We start from the raw sequence: 25,982 nt of genomic DNA, 5'->3' as shown, positions 1-25,982 counted from the left end.
AGCGTAAAAAGAGGGGTTGGGGGGGAGGCACACAATGCAAATAGTCCGGGTAGCCATTTGATTACCTGTTCAGGAGTCTTATGGCTTGGGGGTAAAAACTGTTGAGAAGCCTTTTTGTCCTAGACTTGGCACTACGGTACCGCTTGCCATGTGGTAGTAGAGAGAACAGTCTATGACTGGGCTGGCTGGGGTCTTTGACAATTTTTAGGTCCTTCCTCTGACACCGCCTGGTGTAGAGGTCCTGGATGGCAGGCAGCTTAGCCCCAGTGATGTACTGGGCCGTACGCACTACCCTCTGTAGTGCCTTGCGGTCAGAGGCCGAGCAATTGCCGTACCAGGCAGCTCTATAACTTTTTTTTCCTCCACCTTTATTTAACCAGGTAGGCAAGTTGAGAACAAGTTCTCATTTCCAATTGCGACCTGGCCAAGATAAAGCAAAGCAGTTCGACACATACAACGACACAGAGTTACACATGGAGTAAAACAAACATACAGTCAATAATACAGTATAAACAAGTCTATATACGATGTGAGCAAATGAGGTGAGATAAGGGAGGTAAAGGCAAAAAAAAGGCCATGGTGGCAAAGTAAATACAGCAAGTAAAACACTGGAATGGTAGATTTGCATGGAAGAATGTGCAAAGTAGAAATAAAAATAATGGGGTGCAAAGGAGCAAAATAAATAAATAAATTAAATACAGTAGGGAAAGAGTTAGTTGTTTGGGCTAAATTATAGGTGGGCTATGTACAGGTGCAGTAATCTGTGAGCTGCTCTGACAGTTGGTGCTTAAAGCTAGTGAGGGAGATAAGTGTTTCCAGTTTCAGAGATTTTTGTAGTTTGTTCCAGTCATTGGCAGCAGGGAACTGGAAGGAGAGGCGGCAAAGAAAGAATTGGTTTTGTGGGTGACTAGAGAGATATACCTGCTGGAGCGCGTGCTACAGGTGGGAGATGCTATGGTGACCAGCGAGCTGAGATAAGGGGGGACTTTTGAGGATCTCCAGACCCATGCCAAATCTTTTTAGTTTCCTGAGGGGGAATAGGCTTTGTTGTGCGCTCTTCACGACTGTCTTGGTGTGTTTGGACCATTCTAGTTTGTTGATGTGGACACCAAGCAACTTGAAGCTCTCAACCTGCTCCACTACAGCCCCATCGATGAGAATGGGGGTGTGCTCGGTCCTCCTTTTCCTGTAGTCCACAATCATCTCCTTAGTCTTGGTTATGTTGAGGGATAGGTTATTCTGGCACCACCCAGGCCAGGTCTCTGACCACCTCTCTATAGGCTGTCTCGTCGTTGTCAGTGATCAGGCCTACCACTGTTGTGTCGTCTGCAAACTTAATGATGCTGTTGAAGTCGTGCCTGGCCATGCAGTCGTGGGTGAACAGGGAGTACAGGAGGGGACTGAGCACGCACCCCTGGGGAGCTCCAGTGTTGAGGATCAGCGTGGCCGATGTGTTGCTACCTACCCTCACCACCTGGGGGCCCGTCAGGAAGTTTAGGATCCAGTTGCAGAAGGTGTTCAGTCCCAGGATCCTTAGCTTAGTGATGAGCTTGGCTACTATGGTGTTGAACGCTGCGCTGTAGTCAATGAATAGCATTGTCACGTAAGTGTTCCTTTTGTCCAGGTGAGAAAGGGCAGTGTGGAGTGCAATAGAGAGTGCACCATCTGTGGATCTGTTTGGGCGGTATGCAAATTGGGGTAGGTCTAGGGTTTCTGGAATAATGTTGTTGATGTATGCCATTACCAACCTTTGAAAGCAATTAATGGCTATGGACGCGAGTGCTATGGGTCTGTAGTCATTTTGGCAGGTTGCCTTTGTGTTCTTGGGCACAGGGACTATGGTGGCCTGCTTGAAACATGTTGGTATTACAGACTCAGACTCAGGGACATGTTGAAAATGTTAAAGGAGGCACCTACCAGTTTGTCAGCACATGCCCAGAAAACACGTCCTGGTAATCCATCTGGCCCCGCAGTCTTGTGTATGTTGATCTGTTTAAAGGTCTTACTCACGTCGGCTACGGAGAGTGTGATTACACAGTCGTCCGGAACAGCTGATGCTCTCATGCATGCCTCAGTGTTGCTTGCCTCGAAGCGAGCATAGAAGTGATTTAGCTCGTCTGGTAGGCTCGTGTCACTGGGCAGCTCGTGGCTGTGCTTCCCTTTGTAGTCTGTAATAGTTTGCAAACCCTGCCACATAAGACGAGCGTCGGAGCCGGTGTGTATTATTCAATCTTAGCCCTGTACTGATGCTTTGCCTGTTTGCTGGTTTGTCGTAGGGCGTAGCAGGATTTCTTATAAGCTTCCGGTTTAGAGTCCCGCACCTTGAAAGCGGCAGCTCACTCTACCCTTTAGCTCCGTGTGAATGTTGCCTGTAATCCATGGCTTCTGGTTGGGGTATGTATGTACAGTCACTGTGGGGACGACGTCCTCGATGCACTTATTGATAAAGCCAGTGACTGATGTGGTGTACTCCTCAATGCCATCAGAAGAATCCCAGAACATGTTCCAGTCTCCTGTAGTTTAGGATCTGCTTCATCTGACCACTTTTTTATAGACAGTCACTAGTGCTTTCTGCTTTAATTTTTGCTTGTATGCAGGAATCAGGAGGATAGAATTGCGTTCGGATTTACCAAATGGAGGGCGAGGGACAGCTTTGTACGCGTCTCTGTGTGTGGAGTACACAGAGACGTTACACATTTAACATGTTGATAGAAATTTGGTAGAACTGATTTAAGTTTCCCTGCATTAAAGTCTCCGGCCACTAGGTGTGCCACCTGGGTGAGTAGTTTCCTGTTTGCTTATTTCCATATACCTCTTACTGAGTGAGGTCTTAGTGCCAGCATCTGTCTGTGGTGGTGAATAAACAGCCACAAAATGTATAGCTGAAAACTCTCTAGGCAGGTAGTGTGGCCTGCACTTTATCACAATATACTCTACTTCAGGCGAGCAAAATCTAGAGACTTCCTTAGATTTCATGCACCAGCTGTTTACAAATATGCACAGACCGCCGCCCCCTCGTCTTTCCGGAGTGTGCTGTTCTATCTTGCCGGTGCAGCATATATACCGCTAGCTGAATATCCATGTCGTCATTCAGCCATGATTCCATGAAACATAGTATATTACAGTTTTTGATGTCCCGTTGGTAGGATATTCGTGATCGTACCTCGTCTAGTTTATTGTCCAGTGATTGCACGTTGGCGAGTAGTATTGACTGTAACGGCAGCTTTCCCACTCGCCTTTTCCGACTCCTGACCAGGAATCCGGCTCTGTCCTCTGTACCAGCGTCGGTTCCTCTTGCAAATAACGGGGATGTTGGGTGTTTGGAGAATGTCCTGTGCGTCATGCTTGTTGAAGAAAAAATATTTGTCTAATCCAAGGTGAGTGATCGCTGTCCTGATATCCAGAAGCTATTTTTTGCCATAAGATACTGTTGCAGAAACATTATGTACAAAATAAGTTACAAATAACGCAAAATCCCTCACATAATAGCACAATTGGTTGGGTGCCCTTAAAACTGCTGCCATTTTTTAAATAGATGCTGATTCATTTCTTCAAATAAAATCGAATGTATTAGGAAATAGACCTGTAGGCTAATGTACTGGAAGGTTGTCATCTTGACAACCCCGATCACGCCATTTAATTCTGTATCCCCACTCATTATCCAAAAGTGTTGCCTATGAAGTCAATCGCTGAGATTTACTTTCCAGGAAACGTAAACCATCCCGGGTTGAAAAGTTCAACTGAACTGAAGAATTGAGGATGGCTTAGTTTCGGGGGTGAAAAGTTCACCAGTTTATTAATAATGCAGCATGTTGGTGTGAAGGAGACGCAACAGACAGCTGTCTAGTGTTAAAGACAGTGTGAGTACTACTTCCTCTCCTATCTAGATGCTTCCATAACATCTTTGCATGTTAGATATGTATTCTGTCTGAGTGTAGCTTCACCCAGAGAGGTGAAATGGAGTTTAAAAGGATTGAAGTCTCTCACAGCACGACTCTCATGAGGGTGGTCCGTAGTGTCATATGTTATCTAGGCCTTCACACTATTAGCAAAGCTGTATGTGTGGGTAGAGTGGACACACACTTACACAATCAAGATATCCCCTTGGCATGCACAGTTGCTTTCAGAGGCATGGAAGTACACGCCTTGGCACCCTATGATTGCTCTACTCGGCAGGGTGCCACAAAAACTAAACTTGGTGTTTACGTCTGGAAGATGATGGGGAGGTACAGGACTCTTCAAAGGCAGAACATCAGCATTCATCTGAATTAATGTTCTCGACAAGAATCGTGTATGCTGTCTCCCGTTTAGAATGGCTAGAATTTGAAATGGTATCCATATTTGATGAGAAGCCGCTCACATAAGAGAAATTATTGAGTTTTGGCGTTCCCTTTCACTTCTCACAACATCCCCTTCATCCAGCTTTGTGGCCAATTCTGCCCGGTAACAGTGCATCTGGGAGGTCAATGATGTGGTGATTGGTGAAAAGAGGCTTTTATTTTAGCATGGTCAGACATTGGAGCAGGGCGCAGGTAATCCCCTTTTCTCCATTAGCATTAGGGTAACAGGAGATCTACTGGTATCGACTTTATTATGGTGTGGTGAATGGAAGGGCGCAGGGTTGATCAGGTCTCCATGGGTTACGACCTCCCGAGTTCCCTCCCCTGGAGGTCACTGTGACATGTCCCACTGAGATTTCACTCAGTCATCCTAACCTGAACCAGGTCATAATCCTAACCTTAACATTACGGGAATTAACACATATCTTACCCTGTATCAGTGGTTAGGGACACCCTAAGGATCTGGCTATCCAGCCTGTCACCAACCTTTACAGTGACTGATTAATTCGCTAAAGCTAAGCTATTTTTTTTTATTTTTAGCAATTCGACTTCAATTCGTGTGATTTTGACAGCATGTTGCTAGCGTTTTAAAATCACAAATCCATTTTCAGTATATAGCCTACACTTGCTTTAGCCAAGACTGTGATCTCTTATGATACTCGTTTTCTCCTCATTTCATCCTGACAACATGTCCACTTGATCCCTGCACAATCAGTTTAGTCTGTCTTGTGTTCTTGGCTCACAGCCAAACTGTCGGCTCTCACTGTGTCATTTCCCCTGACGAGCTGATTGTTAGTCTTCGCTGTGTAATTTGGTTTGTGTTGTGATTGTCTGTGTCATGATGTTGTGATTCTGTTCGATTGGCTCTGTAATTTTGGTCGCTGTCCTGGTCTCCGGATTAAACTTGCGTTATTTGAGCCGTAACTTCCTTGCTTCGTGCTTCCCTGTGTCATTTTCGTGGTATTTTGGTGGCTGTCTTTTCCTCTCTCGACATTCTTGAGTGTGTAATCAATTTTCACGTTGTCTCCGGGATGTATGTGTGTTGTCTGGCCCAGCAGTCTGTCTGTTGAGGACTGGTAAGCGTGACAGTGTGTGTGACAGACTGGCTTTTCCTGGCAGTATCATGCCTCTGTCAGTGCTTAGTGCGCTTCTCCCCAGCCTCCATACATAACTCCATGGTGAGACTGGTTCGTTCCACTACCCACCCTGCTATCACTTTTCTTCTTTCCCAAAACAGACAGAATCACACAAACCACCAACTCTCTGACCTCATCCAGAACTAGTGTGTGTGTCTGTGTGTTGCGGTATGGGAATGGAAAGTGCCCCATCACCTGCTCCCTACTCTTCACCCTGCATAAATAATGACCGTTGAGTCTGGGACGTTGACATGAGTGTGTGTCGTGACAGACACTGCGGACATTGAGAGTGAGTGCATACCACAGCTTTGAGTAATGAGGTGGGCTTTGAGAGCAGTGCATTCCCCAGGACCGCCTGTGTAAAGGATACCCCCCCCCCCCCCCCCAGTCTGTCCTCCCAGCGCCTGCAAGGGAAAATACCTTTCCTGTCTCTTGTCAGTATGGCGATCATTTTAGTTATGCTAATTTAGGTAGTCATGTGTTTCTGAGTCAATCGTTTTTTTGTGGTGTTGGATACCAGACAGGTTGGATACCATGACGATCATTTCCCCTTGGGGATTAATAAAGTACTATCTCTCATCTCGACTGTTACATTTCACCTGTCACTTTGTGGGCATAGGAAAGTAGCCTAGACACTGAGACACAGCAGTGACATGATGGATGGAAACCCAGACACCCCTCCTCGCCTCTCTTCTCCCCTCCTCCATTTTGTGTCCTCACATTCTCCAGGGTCATCCATCCATCTATCTGTCTGGGTCATACTCTGGCCCAGAATCCTCCAGGCTCGTGGTGAGCTGAAATCATGGAGGTCAGACTCCTAGACTACACTGGGGCTGCTACACCCTTACCTCAACAATCCCTTCCCTCCATCCATTGCACCACTGTTCCACTCCTAATATCCCCCAATCAGCACCAGTGGTCTTGATGAGACCGGCCAACTGGGTACCTCCAGAAACATCTCCTTGGAATGGCTTTCCACTCCTCTGGCTAATCTGTAGAGGCCTGGCTGGGTAGAACTAAGAGTGGCCTGTGTGTGTGTCATGTAGTTTTAGGCTTGGGCCGTATCCAGATTGTCATACCTTCATACCGACTTTGTGCCATACCCGGATATTCTGTAATATTGGCACTGAACACAAGGGGTGCTGTTTTCAAACCCCACTGATACTCTGTAATCCAGAGGTTAGCAAAGCTAACAAGTAAATGTAAAATCCCATAGAGAATGCTAACTAAATGCTAACGAGCGCATTGCAAACATTTTGTACAGTTTCTGACCTAAACTATACAAGTAACTAAATATTATGCAGCAAGACTCTTGATCCAGGAGGGGATTCTCTGCTGTTAGCAAGTAAATGCTTGATTTTGGAAGAAGTTAACAACTTGGCTAACTTGCTACTAAATTAGCAAACCAAATGCACAACTGCAGAGTATTTAGCACATTTTAGACCGTTAACTTAATAGTTATAAGATATCTAGCTGGCAAACATTTAGTTGTGAATTCCATACTGTAATTAGATCACCTGGCGCATGTTGCGGAACAGTGAGTGACACAGTCTCTTGTCATTGTGTGCTTGTAAACAAACACCATGTGATTGGGGACTACCGTAAGCTTAATTTTATTTTTCTCTTAACATGTATTTACTTAAGTAGCTACAAATATTCCAATTTATTTAAAACATTTAAATAGATAGTTTTGACGGTATTGGAAAAACATCCGGTGGCTTTTTCCAAATACCCCACTATATGGTATATACAGTATACTGCTCAAACCTACGGAGTTTCTATTGCTCCCAATAAGAACTTGGCAGTACTAGGAAGACATTCCATGACTTTGGCCCACTTTGGCTCACCTGGACCCTATTACTCCAGGAGAGAGAGATTTACAGAGATGGAGAGATGGTGAAGAAAACTGTATACGTGAGCGAGAGAGCTAGGCATAGTGCTCCTGCAACTCATCTTAGCTTCTCTTCTGGAAGCCATTGTGTGTTGGCTCTTGGCTGTGATGCTTACCTCAGGGATTCGCTCCATATTGGAAAGAATGCTTGTCTGCTCAATATTTTACAAGGGAAGCCTCTTTAACTGCTCTCTCTGCTAGCTCGTAATGGGCGGACAGGCTGACAGACAACAGCGGTTACCCACGGCAACCATGAAGACGAAGTAGAGCCAAGCCAGAAATCCTCCAATAATTGAGCTGTTGAACATTCTGAGGGAGCACCACCCAAAAGTGAGGTTATCGCAAAAGGAGTTTGGGATTCAGAGCAGGAATCCAAGGTACTGGCAGGGGTCAGATTCCAAGCTAAAGTTGGTTCTCATTTCATAATATCTGTCAGACTCCAAATACCTGGAGTGAAGGATTGAAATGAAGTGTAGCTTAGGCTATTTGTGTAGGCCTAAACCGGACTTTGCCTTGTCATATAGGTCTAACAGTGCCCCTATTTGACCCACATGCCGTCTGTTGTGCTTTTGGTTTTATTTAATATGTAAGCTCACAGGTTTTTGTTTTTTCCCCCCACAGCTGCTTTGCGTTGTATTTAGAGCTCCAGAATATTGCTCTTCCATTGTACCACACTGATCATTTTTTGCTCATCTAATGTTTCTTCTTCTCTTCTCTTCCAGTGCTGTGTGCGAAGAACTTGTCAAAGAAAGACTTCTTCCGTGAGTAGTAACCAATTTTTTTGTATCAGTGCTATTTCTGTCCTCCCCCTGTGCATTGGGATGGGATTGTCAGCTAGCTGGCTGGCTTTGAAGCTTTCAGTAGATGGAGTCCCGTAGGAGCTCAGTCTGCCTGAAGTATTGGCTGACGAATACAGATTAAAGATAGAACTCATGATGCACATCGACGCTATAGTCCCCGATGATATCCAATGAAGTAGAAGAGCGTCGGTGATGAGCTAGTAATGCCTGATTATGACCGACACAGATGGATGAGCAATTAATGTAGTTTTAATAGTATTTTAATGTTACTCGGTCATTAGGCTGACTGTGAAAGGCTACCCGGTCATTAACTGTGGGGTTTCTGTATCTTACTATCTTCACTTTATGGTGTAGTTTTATATAATTGCGAGACGGAGATACCCATCACAAATAAATACCTCTGATGGAACACAAAGCACAGGCACGTCCTCCTCGTAGGCTAATTATCATAGTGTAGGATTTTGGTAAATCGAGTGAATTGGAACATTCTTTAGGCTTTACAGTTGCACATCTCCTTTGAATGTATTGGATTACTGTGGGCTTTAAGGCACAGTTTCCTGTAAATGACGCATTCACACACACACACACACACACACACACACACACACACACACACACACACACACACACACACACACACACACACACACACACACACACACACACACACACACACACACACACACACACACACACACACACACACACACACACACACACACACACACACACACACACACCTGCAGAGGGAAGTCCCTGCTTCCTCTGCCAGTATGGCATAGGGTTGAATGTGACTCAACAAGTTTGACCTGTGGGAGGTATCATTGCCTGGAGCAACACGTACTCCTAACTATAGTCACACACAGTATGTCATTTCTATGGAGCACTGTGTGTGTGTGTGTGTGCATACCAAGTTTCCATTAGGAAGATTTGGTGCCGAACAACGTGACCGGCAAGATTTTAATTTCCCGGACATCCATATGCGTAAATCATTAGGGCATCCACCCACGGGGCTCAAAATCACATTTTAGATTACTGTAATTAATTTTAACAGAATATAAAAGAGCCTGTAAATAAAGTAGAACAACGTTCTTGTACCAACGTGACAGGTTTTATTGAAAAGCGAAACATTTACCTGTTGCGTATTGATCCCTGCAATAAATCAACAATGGATATTATTTTTAAATATTAAAACATTTAGCGTAGGAAAAACAAGTCTCCTACACAGTAAAACACAACTTAAAATAACATAGTTGTATAACATAATTTCCGAACGACCTGACCTATAGGCTATTTGCATGAACACTTTCATTAATAAATAGCAAAACACAACTGTTTTCAAATACAATCTAGCCTTTCTAATTTAATTTAGCAGAGGCATGAACATGTTTAAGTAAGCCTAATAACTAACTAAACATGGCTGTCTACGATAACCAGGGCCGGCCGGTCATGGCAGCTTTTGTCAAATTAACTTCAGATTTTACTTTTGGTAGTAAGTTAGGAAAATTAGGTTAATGTTAGGGAAAGAGTTCGGGTTAGCTAAAATAGAAAACAATTCAACTTTTGACGTAAATTTGACAAAAGCTGGATCTCTTCTAGTCTGGGCCGGCCCGCACCACTCCCCATTCCCACTGTAATTCAGCACCACAGCAGTGGAAAGAGGACATGCCAGGTGGCCTCAAAATTAGAAATCCTTAAACTGATGTTGAACAATTTGCACTTGTTTCCAAAGCCCAAATGATATCGCACTCTATACAGCTCTCCTGGATGATGTTATTAAATGTTATGTTTATTGTAATTTGAACTATTGTGAGGTTGTGTCACGTGTGATATACGTGGATCTATTGAGAACTCTGTTTCCTATATGCAGTTGGCTGCCTAGTGATTGCAACATTGCAACTCAGCGATGTGAATAGTTGGCAACAATGTCTTGTTTACAAATACTGCTGAATAAGCTCAACTGAAATACACATCATTACTCTCGTCTAGCAATCCATTCCAGGTCTTTCTGCTATACATGACACGGGCGGGACACGTTGATCTGGCGTAGGTCGGTAGCAGTGTGTGTGTACCGTCTCTTATCATATTTCCAATGAGTCTAATAGACTGGCGTGGAAAGACATGCTTCTGAGCTGCTTGCTCAACTACAACTACATATACACACAGTATTTCCTATGTATGTTATCTGAATGAGTCACAGTGTAAATAAAGGTCCGTTGACAATGACTGTTTTGTATGCCGTCTTATGACTCAGCTGTTGTATTTGAATGCAGTTCAATAGAAACCATCATTTTGACGTGCACATACATGTCCTGCATTTTGGCTCAAATTTCAGCCAAAAGCTATAAAAAGAGAGTTTGCACACACTATATATAAACTCCCAGTAATTTATTGGGTAAATCCGATTTACCGACTCTTTATTTTTTTATAGCTTATAGTTTATTTGCCGTTTGGTCAGCACCTTTTACAGAAAAATGATTTTCTCTGGGTGTGCGCCAGCTCAGGTTTTCTATCCAATTTCAACTATAACATATCTTCATGTTAGATAATTAATATTATGTGAATTTAAGTCTGTTCATAGTCAATGTTTCTATGCCATCAGCCTGTGAATACAGTTACCTAGAAACTTATTCAGGCACACATCCTCCATTTAATATCAACACTTTTTCCATGCTAGATAAATTAACCATACTGTGAATATAGTTCCATTGACTCCATTGTTTCTATGCCATCCACAGTTGTGAATACAATCCTCCATTTTGGCTCCTCCTCCACAGGGCTGCCTGACCCCTTTGCCAAAGTGGTGGTGGACGGCTCGGGGCAATGCCACTCCACGGACACCGTGAGGAACACGCTGGACCCCAAGTGGAACCAACATTATGACCTGTAAGTCACCAGGGAAGACTCTAAACTGGGGGACCACCTTAGACCTATAAACCCTTGTTTCACCATGTCTTCGCAAGGTGGAATTTATCCTTTCAGAGCTTCAAAAGTGCCTAGTAGGAAGTAATAGTATAACCTCGTCCTCAGGAGGAACGTCTGGCGTGTGTAGGGACTAGGGTCTGGATTTGGTGGAACTCACTGTCATCTTCTGAAGAAACCACTTCCTATAATGGATGCCAAAGAACTACAGACAACTGCTAACGCAACCTCCCATGTTGACTATGGTTTTCAATGTTATCACGCTGTTCTGGTTCCATTGACTAAGCTGTGGCGTCTCCATGTGCTGCTATGATAAGCGTGCGAGGAATGCAGCAGGTTACCCTCCCTTCCCGTGCTAATGTGCAGGAACACCCACCATAAACCATTTGAGGCCTTTTGACTGGGCTGCTGCACGCTCACTCTAAGGCTAGTCTGAAATGGCACCCTATTCCCTATGTAGTGCACTACTTTTGACTAAAGTCCTGGTCAAAAGTAGTGCACTTTATAGTGAATAGGGTGCCATTTCAGACGCAACTGTAGTCTAACCATTGCGACTGTCCGACTGAATATTTGGGCTGAAATGAGCCATGTGTTGTGAATGTTGCGCAGCAAGCTTTACATGCTCTTCTAGGGAGTAATCGCCACAGGACCCAAAGGACCTACTGGCAATGCGTTACAGGAGAGGGATGTAGCGGGAGGGAGCGGGTGAAGAGGAGAGAAAGCTAGAAATGGGGAGAGAGGGGTGTGTGAGGGGTGTGTGTGTTACAAAAGCATTGGGGAACTATGCAGAGATGTGGGTGTCTTGGCACCAAACCACTATGCGCAGATTGAATAATACAGAGAATGTAGTTATATCATCAATTAGGTCCCCAAGAAAGAAAAGAACAAAAAAAACATCCGTTTGGCACTGCAGCAGGAAGACATATTTGCTAGCTTTGCGCACACATGTAGATGTCTCTGTCTGTCTCTCTCGCTGTGTCTATTTTTCCGTGTGTGCCCCCCCCCCGCCATGCTTGTCTTCAAACACTTGCCTCTCCACTGGTCTTAGGGGAGTCGGCCCTGCCAGTGACCCCTGACCCCAGGGCTCTGTCACAGGAAATGGCTGACATGCCAAGGAGCACAGCCACAGATGGAGCCTTCAGCCTCAGCCTGTTGGCTGGCAGGTTGCCACTGCTCTCCACACCTCCCTCCACACCAGGCCAAGCTAATTGCTCAGCACACAGCCTACCCAGCAGCCCCCTCTCTGTTGGTCTGCTACTGTAGTGTAGCCGTCTGGACTACAGGTCATTACAGTTACTGCAGAATACATCCTTCATCCGCCCTATGTGCACATTCATGGAAGGTACTGGTGTGTGAAATACACCAATCCAATGCTTTTAGTTTGAAATGCATGGGGTTAGGTGTATGAGTGTACACATTGAAGAAATAGGGCACACTCAAGGAGTGTGTGACACACACCCATTGACTAGTGCTTGTGTACTGCAAAACAGGCTGGGTTTTGTCGTTGCGGTTTTCACTAATAGTCATTGATTTTGCAATTACAGCGTAACTTATCTAGTTATACGTTTGCAGACAGAGGCCATTAAACCAGAAAAGAGAGAGCTGTCAAAACATGTATAAGTTCAGACCATGTTTGGAGCTTGAGGAGCATACATTCTGCCCCGCTCTGTTTTCATATTCGCTGCGTTAGCGCCTGCAGCAGGGCAGGCAGCATTAGAGAGTGCCAGGTGATGGAGCTCCCAATGGGATGCTAATGCACTGTATATCCCTTAGGCAAGCTAGAGACGTCATGAATAGTAAAGGGGTTGTTTTAGAGCACAAGGCCCGTAAGCGCTGTCGCTGCCCTCTGTAGGAACCAATCTGGGTGAATGTGACCCATTTTAGCTTCATACTGTATGTTAGAGCCCTTGATCAATTTATACGGTAGAAGGCGGTATTTCATATTTCCATAGAGAAGTTAATTGATGCGATTGACGGTTGTACTTTTCAGAGGCCTTGATTGGTGAAAACCCATTCACACTCCTCCTCTCACTGCACTGACCACGCTATCCTCCTCACCAGCCTCCTCCCCTCTCTCCCTCCCCGGTTCCCTAATCGCTCGTCCCTCTCGGCACAGGAAACCCAGAGCAGGTGGCTGCCGTGCTGTCATCCCAGAAGGCAGAGCTGGTCTCGCCAGCAGCCAGGGGAGGAAGTGTGACGGTGTCGTCTGCCAGTCTGTCTAGGCCGTCGATTAGTCTAGATGTCTATATCTAGCCTCATTACCTTTAACCCTATCTGAGCTGGCAGACTGGCGTGACTGGGCACCAAGTGGCATGACTAGATGTCTCCCATTGTGCCACCCCAGCTCACCAGTCACCATCAGTCACAAACCAGTGAATTGGCGAACTTGTTGAATCATCAGCTTAGAAACTGATCGAAGGCCAGTTAAGTGTTCCACCCTAATGAGGTAAGGGATATGAAAGAGTAACCTGATCCGAGATCTGATTGTCATGCTTACACCCACTTGAAATGAAAAGCTCTTCAGACTAGCTAGACTGAGGCTCTGTAAGTAATACTTACCATACTGTGGTATTATCATATAGCTATACTTAGCCGTATGCATGGACAAGAGGGTTTCCTTCTCTCTCTCTCTCTCTCTCTGTTTTTCTTTCTCCTCCTTAATTTGCTGCGGTAAGCACTGTTCTAATCACGGGCTCTACCTGCAAAGCCAGACTGCACATGGTTTCACAAATGTGTGTGTGTGTGTACACGTGTGTCTTCCTCAAGTCATTTTGACTGAGAAAATTGTGTTTACCTGTCCTCGTTTTCAAAGCCCCAGACGCTAGGTCACTGTCTGGTCTGCTCTCTCATTTCCCCTTAAACGCAGCCTGGGTTTGCAACACACACACTCCAAATCATGTTGTTGGCCCATGCATTACCACCACAGTGTAGAGGTGGAGTAACTTGGCTTAGTTTTGAAGCCTTTATCCAAATCTAGATCAGACAGCAGGTGGAAATTTCAACCCACAATGCAAGCAAGGCTTTTAATATGAAAAGACAAACCAGCTTAGATTTAATGTGCTTAGATTAAAGTTTCATTTCATTTCTGTCCATCACTCCTTTAAAGACGGAACTATGAAAAAAGTCATACTCCTCAATGGAAGCATTTATATCGTCCACAGACATCAGTTGTCAGTGATATTAGTATCAGATATTTGAGCTGACTTGTCTATTGACAAAAGGAGACACTGTGAGTGAGTAAATTTGAAAACTGACTAGAAAACCTCTCCCCACTCCCTTTAACAGTATGGGCCATGTGCATCTTCTATGTGCGCTCTGGGAAACTCTTCTCCAGGAAACCCTTCATGATATATACGTACCCATGGAGGAGGGCTGAGTTGGCAGCAGTGTTGGGAAAGCTGTAATTAGACCAGTCAGTGTGTGTTACTGTAAGTGCTGTCTGTCTGGGAGACTGTGGTGCAGAGGGGAGACGAGGGGTTCTCCTCTCTCTGATTCATGATGACTAGGCTGACCTTATAGCCAGACAAGCAGCTTCATCGTCGTCATCGTGGACAGTTGGCACACTGTAATCAGATTAATTTAGACATCAGAACCCCTCCATACGTTCTGTGATGTGACTTTGTGTACACACTTGTTTCTTTAGTAGGTCATCCTCTTCGGTATGCATGTGCAGGTGTGTGTGTGTATGAGATGTATGTCTCTCCTTATTAGCTTCGCTGTTACCCTGGGATAATGACTCGGCACTCCAAAAGCACACTGATGAGACACAGACCCACTCAGTGTTATAAGTGATGCATTTAAAGATATTAAAAGATGCATATTAAAACGACTACCTCGCTCACATTCTCTCTCTCTCTCTCTCTCTCTCTCTCTCTCTCTCTCTCTCTCTCTCTCTCTCTCTCTCTCTCTCTCTCTCTCTCTCTCTCTCTCTCTCTCTCTCTCTCTCTCTCTCTCTCTCTCTCTCTCTCTCTCTCTCTCTCTCTCACACAGAGACACATCGTTTGGTCTGTTATGTATTTTGTGACTCATATTAAAGGGACTGTCTCTATCATCCACAGGTACATTGGGAAGTCTGACTCCATCACCATCAGTGTGTGGAACCACAAGAAGATTCACAAGAAGCAGGGGGCCGGCTTCTTGGGCTGTGTACGCCTTCTCTCCAACGCCATCAACCGCCTCAAAGACACCGGCTGTAAGTGTGTGTGTGCGTTCAAGCATGTATTAGAGCAATCATTAATTTGGGATCGTGCACATTTGAGCAAAAATGTATGTGAATGTGTGAGTGTGCTTTACACAGTGTGCGTCTGTCTAGCGGTGGTCTGTCTAGTGTGAGACAGCAAAAAACCTCCCAACGATGACTCAAACCCAGACACACATTCCCCCCTCTATTCATCATTATTCCACTCCTAGTACGCAACGCATGATCTGATTTATAGACCACATCAAAGACAAGACAGGCTTCTGTCCTGCCCCACTGCCTAGAAGGCCCTATTACACACACACACCTGCCATTAAACCCTATTGATTGACGTCCATAGGGGAGTCTGGCACTGTCGCTGCTCCGCTCTGCCCGCTCCCTCCCTGGGTATCAGGTGCCAGTCTGGCTGGCTAGGGCACGGAGCTTATTGGCGCTGCCTGGCCTGGTGAGACGGATGCCATTGAGAGCGGGATAGGGGGCTCCTGGGAGTTGGGAGTCTCGACCACGCCTGGCGGTGCCAGCTCAAACACACTCCCTGGGGTTTCCACCTCTAGCGTGAAGGGGAACACACACACACACACCCGGCCTGCTGTCTCTTCAGACACAGACTAACTTCTACTCTTGCAGTGACTGCTTCTTAATGAGTACTTTCTGGAAAGTCTATTCCTTTGTTTTACCTGGCTTGTTAGCCGTTAGCTGCTGCATTCAGACTGGGTCCCACCCCGACTGCTAGCATTAGCAGTGAACAACCATAGGTATAGAGCATTGCTCTTTTCAGCCAAGCTATAACATTTAACGGTTAAAGATGCTAGCTAGGCTGTTAAACTAGCTGTCTCCACTTACAGTATATTGCTATGCTGTGATGTAGTCCTAATTGTACATCTAACTGCCCCACTTTGGCCAGGTCCCTATTGTAAATGAGAACTTGTTCTCAACTTGCCTACCTGGTTAAATAAAGGTGAAATAAAAAAAATAAAAATAAAACATTCCTCACCCTCCATCTATAGTATATCTGTATAACTATCTATACCACTCAGCAGTTTCCTCTAGAAATTGTCAGTCAGACAGTGTGGCACTGAAGCCAGTCAGTATGGGTAGATGCTGCTGATGTGGACAACAAGGGAGACAGGCTGTCGCAAAGCACCAGTCCTCACATAACCCGCCCCCGCCCGCCTGTCTGTCTGTGGTCCAGCCACCACAGTCTCTAGGGGCCTCTTCTGCTGCCGCGCCGTTTCCTAACAGTCTGGCCCCGTACAGCTCTACAACTTCCTGTACTCCAACTTACTGTAGCATCATACACACATGCACTGGACACTAACCTCAGAGCTCTTTGTCCTAGTTACAAATGGCAGGCCTCAGGATTCTATCCTTTTTGTTGTCTTATTTTACCATAGTTTATTTAAACTGGTTTTGCTGCGTCTGTGATGGCGGAAGGTATGTATAGAATGTATAAATGGGTCAGTCATTTTAGTATTATATCGTCTATGCACTGGGTGGCAAGACTTGTATACAGAGAGACGTGTACTGTTGATACACTGGTAATTAAGCCTACATATGTTGTGTAGACAGTGTCGTGTTTTTTTGTGTGGTATTTTTGGTTCCCGTACCCTTTGCATTCTCCTGCTCTTTCCATTCATCTGAGCTTGTCCCCCCCCCGCCCTTTCCTTTATTGTTTTTTCAATGCACCTCAGATGTTTGCAGGGCCAGGATACAGTTTCACTTAGTCTCTTTTTTTACTCCTCTGAAAGCTGCTTACTATTCCAGCCTTGTAACCCCTAGGCCGCCCCTGTTTAGTCTAGACACGTATCCGGAACAGATCCCCAATCCATAGTACAGTGCTGTCTGTCAGGAAGACATCCCCCCCACCACCACCACCACCACCTGTCTCCCGTAGCCTAGGGTGTGCTCTCACTTTCTGCTCCCCCTGACCCAGACCAAAGAGTTAGCTAATAGGAGCTGACATGTCTAGGATGTTTTGGGATGAGTAGAGGGAGAGCAGCTATGGCTGATTTGGGATCAGGGCTTAACCTGCACTGTGAAATGGAGACCCCTTTATTAATGTAGGCCTCCTTCCATTGGCTGACGGTCTTGTTCATAGGCAGATTTGATGTCGTGCTCTGACTGTTAGTCGTCATCTGTTCATATTTCTCTTGTTGTCCAAGGTATTAAAGTTTTCTTCACCTCTTGTTTTGAAGGGAAAGTGGTTTGTTGTATGAGGATTGTGTTTTAACCCTTATTTTACCAGGTAAGTTGACTGAGAATGCATTCTTATTGACAGCAACAACCTGGGGAATAGTTACAAGGGAGAAGAGGGGGGATGCATGAGCCAATTGTAAGCTGAGGATGATTAGGTGGCCAAGATGGCATGAGGGCCAGCTTGGGAATTTATCCAGAACACCGGGGTTAACACCCCTACTCTTACGATAAGTGTCATGGGATCTTTAGTGACCACAGGGAGTCAGGACACCAGTTTAACATCCCATCCGAAAGACGGCACCCTACACAGGGCAATGTCCCCAATCACTGCCCTGGGATCTTTTTTAAAACCAGAGGTCCCTCCAACACCACTTCCAGCAGCATCTGGTCTCCTGTCCAGGGACCAACCCTGCTTAGCTTCAGAGACAAGCCAGCAGTGGGATGCTGCTGGCTGGTGTGATGTTGCTCTTGTGGTGATGACATAGCAGTATTGTTATAGCAGTGTTTGTCTTGTCCTTACTCAATGCTAAGGCCAGACAGATATAATTCAATTAAGCTTTAGAAATTCCCTTGGGGAATAATAAGTGATTCTTTGTTCATTAATATTGTTTTTCTTCTAACCCCATAGATCAGAGACTGGACCTGAACAAGCTGGGCCCCAATGACAACGACACAGTGAGAGGCCAGATAGTTGGTGAGTAGATCTGTGCAGTGCTATGGACAGCTCACAAGTACGCACACACACACACACACACACACACACACACACACACACACACACACACACACACACACACACACACACACACACACACACACACACACACACACACACACACACACACACACACACACACACACACACACACACACACACACACACACACTTTGGCCCAACCTGTGGTTGTCTGACACAACCACAGGTCTGGTGGATGTTTCTCCACTATCATCGGACTGTCTGAAAGGAAAGCCATGACTGTCCGAGTAGCTCGTCGTCTCGTTTCTAAGTAAACCCACCTTTGACCTCTTAGGTTTCCACGGAGTCTGTTTGCACAACTAAGACGGGGCTCTCTGGATCCGGTGTCTCAGTACTCTGGATTTACCTCACCACACACTGCTTTTAGTGTTGGAGTTCTTTTCCAGACTGTGACCTGACCAGGAAGAACACTGAGCCCCAGTTCAACTAGGGTCGAGAGTTTCCCTTGGTCAGGTTACGGTTAGGATAATCTCATTCTCATGGCCTTAGTTTTACAGCATTGCATGATATTGTTCTAACTGCTGCTGTTGTCACCTGTCTCCAGTGAGTCTACAGTCCAGAGACCGTATCGGCACAGGAGGCCCCGTGGTGGACTGCAGCCGTCTGTTTGATAATGATTTACCTGATGGGTAAGGCCTCCGGATGTTTCATAAGACTAAAGCTACATTATGTACCAGTTTGCATGTTTCCAATGAGAGGCGCTGCATGGCCAATCTGGCGTTTGCGTTGGCCGTACAGCATTTTAAGTCAGGGCATTCATACTTATTTCACTTTGTGTAGCAGAGCTGTTGAGCAGAACTGTTGTCAAGGAAGTGAGTTTGTGTTTATACAGGACATCCTGCCCCCACCTACCATCAACCAGTCATGCCGATGTTATACGGAACCCTCTTAGTTGTTACAAAATTTGTGAGGGGCTCGATTTCGCCTCTGCAAACCAGATTGCCGGATCAAGCATAAATCCGCTATTAGATTTACGTTGTTTGTTATTGTATAAGGTTTAGCTTGAAGGTTGATCTGAATCTGGTTGGAATAAGGGCATATTGAATCTGGTTGGATAAAAAAAATTCTAATGCATATGGAAATACTTGTTCCTTGGTCTGTTGCTCACTGTGTCTGTCTTCCTGTGTGTCTGTCCGTCTGTATCAGCTGGGAGGAGCGGAGAACAGCCTCTGGTCGGATCCAGTACCTTAACCACATCACACGCACCACTCAATGGGAGAGGCCCACCCGGTACGTCCACACACACACACACCTACCTACCTACCTTTGCACCAGATGGAATCTCCCTCAGAAGCTACTGACCCTGGAGTGCTGCCAACATCCAGCAGACCGTTTCTTCACACACTGAGTACCAAAGGTCAAATCCGTCATCTGTAATTTACATAAATAGTCCAGACATTCTTTACTTTATAATACAACACATCATCAACCTCCCTCTTCACCTCTGGCCTGTTTATTAGTCTATCTTCCTTACATTTCCCTTAAAAAGGGCACTCAACCTCTCCCATCTAAGTCCTAAGGGAAACCATGGCTTATATGCCACAACAACCCCAAGCTTGTCTGGTAGTATATTGTGCCTGGCTGACCCAGAAAATAGGCAATCCATGCACTATTGTAAAAGGAAAACAAACCAGTCACAGGGCAGCCTAATGAGTGAGTTCCTATCAATTTCCTGAAAGGCTCAGTCCCATAAATAGGGCCAGCCAGGTTTGGCTTGGCCCACCTTTCTCCTGGAACAACTGTTGCCTTCCTTACTTGACCCCCGTATCAGTGGAGCCAATAGGGAAGTAAGCAAACAAATAAATTACCCCTCTGGAGCTGGCCTTCCTATTTTTCTTTTAAGCGTGAGGGGTGTGCTGTGGGATTGGGTTAGGGGAGAGGAGGTGGGCGAGGCAGGGGTTAAGGCGTGGGGCGGTGTTGTCGAAGGGGAACCAAGGCGTCAGCGGCCCTGGATGGCCAGACAAAGTAGTCTGGGGGAGTGGGGGGGGGGGCTTTCTCCTCTCCTTTTCTCGCTCCCTTTGACCAGTCATCTTATCAGTTGCTTTCCTGCAACTCTCATGGACTAGACTGCCACTAAGACAGACACACACACACACACAGGCAGGGGGACAAACAGTCTGACGCCGTCACACGTTTACAAACACACACACACAGGCAGGGGGACAAACAGTCTGACGCTGGCACACGTTAACACACACACACACACACACAAACAATACCCGATCAAATGTGCACACTTTCTTAGATATTATCTCATTATTTGTGTGTGTGTCCCTCCCCCTTTTCCAGGCCGGCGTCTGAGTACTCCAGCCCCTCCGGGCGGCCCCTCAGCTGCGTGGTGGATGAGAACACGCCGGTCATGACACCCAACGGAGCAGCCATCGGTGTGCTGCCCAGCAGTGGCAGTGACCCGCGGGTCCAGGAGAGACGCGTCCGCTCCCAGAGACACAGGAACTACATGAGCAGGACCCACCTCCACACCCCGCCGGACCTGCCAGAGGGATACGGTGAGACCCACACACACAAAAAAAAACGTACCGGCATACAAAGACCTGCACACAAACATGTACACTAACACACACACACACGTTCACATAACTAATGTATACACACTAATTTTCACACTGCCTGACCTGCCTAGGGGATATGGTGGTCAGGTGATGTGGTTACAGACACACACACAAACCCGCATCACCTACCTAAGGGATATGGAGAGGGCAGAGGACAGGGGTGCAGTCAGAGACACACAACACCCTCTGCCTGACCTACCTAAGGGATATGTGTACAGTTACTCATTATCGAGGAGAGAGAGACACGCTCGCTCACTCAGCCAGCATGATGTGCCAAAGGCTTCTGTAAGCACAGTCACATGCTTACATAAACACACCTCAACTGACCTGACTCAGAGCTACAGTGTCACACGAACACACACACACGTACGCACACATGAAGGCACACACTGTAATTATCAGTGAAAGGAATTCATGGACCCTGCAGTGTCCACGTACAGTTGAAGTCAGAAGTTTACCTACACTTAGGTTGGAGTCATTAAAACTCGCTTTTCAACCACTCCGCAAATGTCTTGTTAACAAACTATAGTTTTGGCAAGTCGGTTAGGATATCTACTTTGTGCAAGACACAAGTCATTTTTCCAATAATTGTTGACAGACAGATTATTTCACTTATAATTCACTGTATCACAATTCCAGTGGGTCAGAAGTTTGCATACACTAAGTTGACTGCCTTTAACCAGCTTGGAAAATTCCAGATAATGATGTCATGGCTTTAGAAGCTTCTGATAGGCTAATTGACATAATTTGAGTCAATTGGAGGTGTATTTCAAGGCCTACCTTCAAACTCAGTGCGTCTTTGCTTGATATCATGGGAAAATCAAAAGAAATCAGCCAAGACCTCAGGAAAAATTCAGTGGTAGACCTCCAAAAATCTGGTTCATCCTTGGGAGAAATTTCCAAACGCATGAAGGTACCACGTTCATCTGTACAAACAATAGTACGCAAGTATAAACACCATGGGACCACGCAGCCGTCATACCGCTCAGGAAGGAGATGTGTTCTGTCTCCTAGAGTCCTATATGGACATAACCTGAAAGGCCGCTCAGCAAGGAAGAAGCCACTGCTCCAAACCCGCCATAAAAAAGCCAGACTACGGTTTGCAGCTGCACATGGGACAAGATCGTATTTTTTTGGAGAAAGGTTTTATAGCTTGCAAGCCGAAGAATACCATCCCAACTGTGAAACTTCGGGTGGGTGGGGGGGGGCAATCATGTTGTGGGGGTGCTTTGCTGCAGGAGGGACTGGTGAACTTCACAAAATAGATGGCACATGAGGAGGAAAATTATGTGGATATATTGAAGCAACATCTCAAGACATCAGTCAGGTAGTTAAAGCTTGGTCCAAATGGGTTTTCCAAATGGACAATGACCCGAAGCATACTTCCAAAGTTGTGGCAAAATGGCTTAAGGACTTCAAAGTCAAGGTGTTGGAGTGGCCATCACAAAGCCTAGACCTCAATCCTATAGAACATTTGTGGGCAGAACTGAAAAAACATGTGCGAGCAAGGAGGCCTACAAACCTGACAGTTACACCAGCTCTGTCAGGAGGAATGGGCCAGAATTCACCCAACTTATTGTGGGAAGCTTGTGGAAGGCTACCTGAAACGTTTGACCCAAGTTAAACCATTTAAAGATAACGCTACCTAATACGAATTGAGTGTGTATGTAAACTTCTGACCCACTGGGAATGCTTAAATAGCTTAAAGAAATAATTCTCTCTACTATTATTCTGATATTTCACATTCTTACAATAAAGTGGTGATCCTAACTGACCTAAGACGGGGAATTTTTACTAGAATTAAATGTCAGGAATTGTGAAAAACAGAGTTTATCTGTATTTGGCTAAGATGTATGTAAACCTCCGACTTCTACTGTAGCAGCGTAATACCAGGGCAAACATGGCTTTGTTGTCAGCCTTTGAGAGGGTAGTACAACAATCTCCCTGCTGCTACAACCACAGCCTTCACCCCTCCTTCCCCCTCTCCCCCTCCCTGTTTCTCTAGATCCCTCTGTCCCTCCCTACGTTTCTCAGCTCCCTCCCCCTCTCTCCTTCCTTTCCTCCCTCTCTCAGCTTCCCTCTTCCCACAGCACCCACATCATGACAGATGCAATCAGCGCAGGCTGTGTTTTCAAGGCCCCTCTTCTCTCCTCACCCCTCTTCTCTCTTCCCCGTGTTTGCGAACACTTCCCAGCGCTCCATAGTGTTCTCGCAGTGCAGAGTGATATTCCCACAAAGGAGAGATGGAGAGGGGGAGCAAGCCAAAGAGGAGGAGAGCGATTGAAGGGAAGGGAGAGAAATAACATTTCCCCCATGTGGAGGACAGGAAAGGGTGCATTCGAGGGGAACTGGTTTTCATTTGGGTGTTTTTGGTCAACCCCACATCTGCCCTTGTCAAAGCGTCAGATATTGTTGTTCCCTCTGTACAGCCTCAGTCTTGTATACATTATACATGCAGATGGAACATATTACATACATTATGCAATATGATTTAAGTACTACAGGCTGGTGGTTGCTAGGCTGTTGCTATGGATTGCACCCCAATGCACACAGTGTTGGACCAGTTTGACTTTCACAGCCAGAGAACAACACACAATTAAATGATGTATTTAATGGCTTATTTGCTTGTAATCACGTCCGCCAGCCAATTCTTTCTCTCTCTGTATACATGGTAGTGGTTAGCCTGAGGACGAGACTCATTTGATAGGGACAGATACAACTAAAAACATTGACATTTCGGACGTCAACAGTCGAGTGTATTGCACCATTATTTAATATGCTGTAGCAAAACACTGATTTACAACGCCAGCCCACCAGTCACCACAATATCCCTGTTCTGTGGAAGTTCCCCATCCTCTATTTCTACCTCCTATTTTAATATACGACACAACTTAGCAAGTTCATAAATGATGAGGATTTACGGTGTATACCAAACATTCCTCGGGGCAGAGACTCTACAAGGTGTCGAAAGCTTTCCACAGGGATGCTGGCCCATGGTGACTCCAATGCTTCCAACAGTTGTGTCAAGTTGGCTGGATGTCCTTTGGGTGGTGGACCATTCTTGATACACACGGGGAAACTGTTGAGCGTGAAAGACTCAGCTGCGTTGTAGTTCCTGACACAAACCGGTGCGCCTGGCACCTGCTACCATACCTCGTTCAAAGGCACCGACATTTTTCATCTTGCCCAGTCACCCTCTGTATGGTATACACATACACAGTCCATGTCTGAAGGCTTAACAAATCCTCCTTTAACCTGACTCCTCCCCTTCATCTACACTGTTTTGAAGTGGATTTAACAAGTGACATCAATAAGGGATCATAGCCTATCATTTCACCTGGTCGGTCTATGTCCTGGAATGTTTTGTACACTCAGTGTATATCTCCTGCAGAGCTCTTGGGCCTCTGTGTTGAACTGCATAAACTCCAGGCTCAACACAGAGCTCTGTAGAAGAACTGAACCAGAGAGTCTGTGAAGGAAATGATAAGGGTGGTGATGAATTCCATTCAGTTAGAATGGCGGTGATCCATGCCCCTGAAAATGCCCAATGTTCTTGGCAGAGATTGGCAGAGGTGACTCACTTAAGGCCAGGGGGGCGTTTTTCTCCTTCGACTCAGTCAGTGACTCGTTGGGTGGAACTGAGGGAGTGAGAGGTGAGCTGGGTGGAATATGTGTTGTCGGAAGGAAATCGGGGTTAATGGGGATGAATGAGGGACTACATGTGCATGCACGAGGCGCGCTCGCACACACACTGGTGCCCTGTCACCGTCAGTGCACTCATACTGGGTGGTTCACTCTGGTGTCCTGTCCAGATTTTTGGAACATAAATACGAATTTGTGTGCCGTTTAAGTTGAGAGAATTGAAGAACAAAAGGGTGTGCCATTTAAGATTGCCTCCACTTTTCTCACGGCGTTGTCTTTTTGTGCCCCTCCCCTCACAGAGCAAAGAACCACGCAGCAGGGCCAGGTGTACTTCCTCCACACCCAGACGGGCGTCAGCACATGGCACGACCCTCGAGTGCCCAGGTACACACTGCTATGAAACACACACACTCACCTCCATCTCTCTCGGTCTCTCTCTCAATTCAATTTGCTTTATTGACATGAGGTAATAATGTACATTTGCCCAAGCTTACTTTGGAGATTTACAATATTAAACATAATTAAAATAATAATCAATATTGTCAACGGGGCAACAACAATAATGAAGGGTCAAAATAGCCATACGTAAAGCAATCTGTTGCTGTCACTCGCTCTCTCTCTTTCACATTGACTAGAAACTTTGACAATTGATCTTCCACTGTCTTTTTGGTTTGTCTCCCGGGTCATAAAATGTCTCTTAAGTCCAGGTAGACCTCCCTGTTTCAGTCTGTTTTCTTCTTGTCCAACTGAATGTATTTCAACTGAAATGTGTCAACTGAAATGTGCATTTAACCCAACCCCTCTGAATCAGAGAGGTGCAGGGGGCTGCCAATCGACATCCACAGCGCCCGAGGAACAAGGGCGGGGGGCTGCCTTGCTCATGGGCAGAACGAATTTATTTTACCTTGTCGGCTCGGGTATTCGATCCAGCAACCTTCCGGTTACTGGCCCAACTCTCTAACCACTAGGCTACCTGCCGCCCTGGTTGTGAACCCTGACCTTTCCTCACCTCCACTGAGTATTTCTTGTTCATTGATGCGCTAATATGCACACACACACACACACAAGCACACCGATTTATCCCAAATAATGAACTTATCAATGTCTTGGTCTTCTGAGATTCAATATCCTTAAGATTCAACCTTGAATCATGGTCATTTGGCCCAGAACGAGTTACAAACACCCATTATGTAATGAAACAGCTTAGCCAGGCATGTACAGACTGCTTTAGTGATGAGTCCTTAGTGGACAGTTAATACATCCCACTTCAGGGTTTTAGGTTTCAACAGCAAAGAATGTAGGTCTATGGGGGAGTAGAGACCGATAGGGAGTTTTTTGATTTTATTCAAGTGTTTTCTCAGATGTTTTGCGATCGATCCAACTCTGTTGAGTTGAATTTAGGCATGCCTCTGGGATGTCCTTTTTATACTTGGAAGAAAAGATTTGTTGTGTACTTAGAAAATACAAATTGCACTCAATAATCCTACCTAACTGGTAGAATAAAGACTGCCAACAGTAGTGACTGTGTTT

At 45.7% G+C, this 25,982-nt stretch overlaps 1 protein-coding gene across 4 annotated transcripts in view; it reads left to right on the top strand.

The window, feature by feature from the left end:
• LOC124003033 (E3 ubiquitin-protein ligase SMURF2-like) overlaps window positions 1-25,982 on the top strand; it is an 81,213-nt gene that overhangs the window by 32,104 nt on the left and 23,127 nt on the right. For 2 of the 4 annotated variants that reach the window (XM_046311001.1, XM_046310999.1), the window contains exons 2-9: window positions 8,090-8,128; window positions 10,906-11,053; window positions 15,148-15,281; window positions 18,112-18,177; window positions 18,785-18,869; window positions 19,387-19,470; window positions 20,530-20,747; window positions 24,752-24,836. In XM_046311001.1, coding sequence (XP_046166957.1) covers window positions 8,090-8,128; window positions 10,906-11,053; window positions 15,148-15,281; window positions 18,112-18,177; window positions 18,785-18,869; window positions 19,387-19,470; window positions 20,530-20,747; window positions 24,752-24,836 — 859 coding nt within the window. The remainder of the gene's footprint in view (window positions 1-8,089; window positions 8,129-10,905; window positions 11,054-15,147; window positions 15,282-18,111; window positions 18,178-18,784; window positions 18,870-19,386; window positions 19,471-20,529; window positions 20,748-24,751; window positions 24,837-25,982) is intronic. The other 2 variants (XM_046311003.1, XM_046311002.1) reach the window with 1 other exon arrangement.

Source organism: Oncorhynchus gorbuscha, linkage group LG18, assembly GCF_021184085.1.
Source record: "Oncorhynchus gorbuscha isolate QuinsamMale2020 ecotype Even-year linkage group LG18, OgorEven_v1.0, whole genome shotgun sequence".
NCBI classification, from domain to species: Eukaryota; Metazoa; Chordata; class Actinopteri; order Salmoniformes; family Salmonidae; genus Oncorhynchus; species Oncorhynchus gorbuscha.
This window is presented reverse-complemented; position numbering and strand designations above follow the sequence as displayed.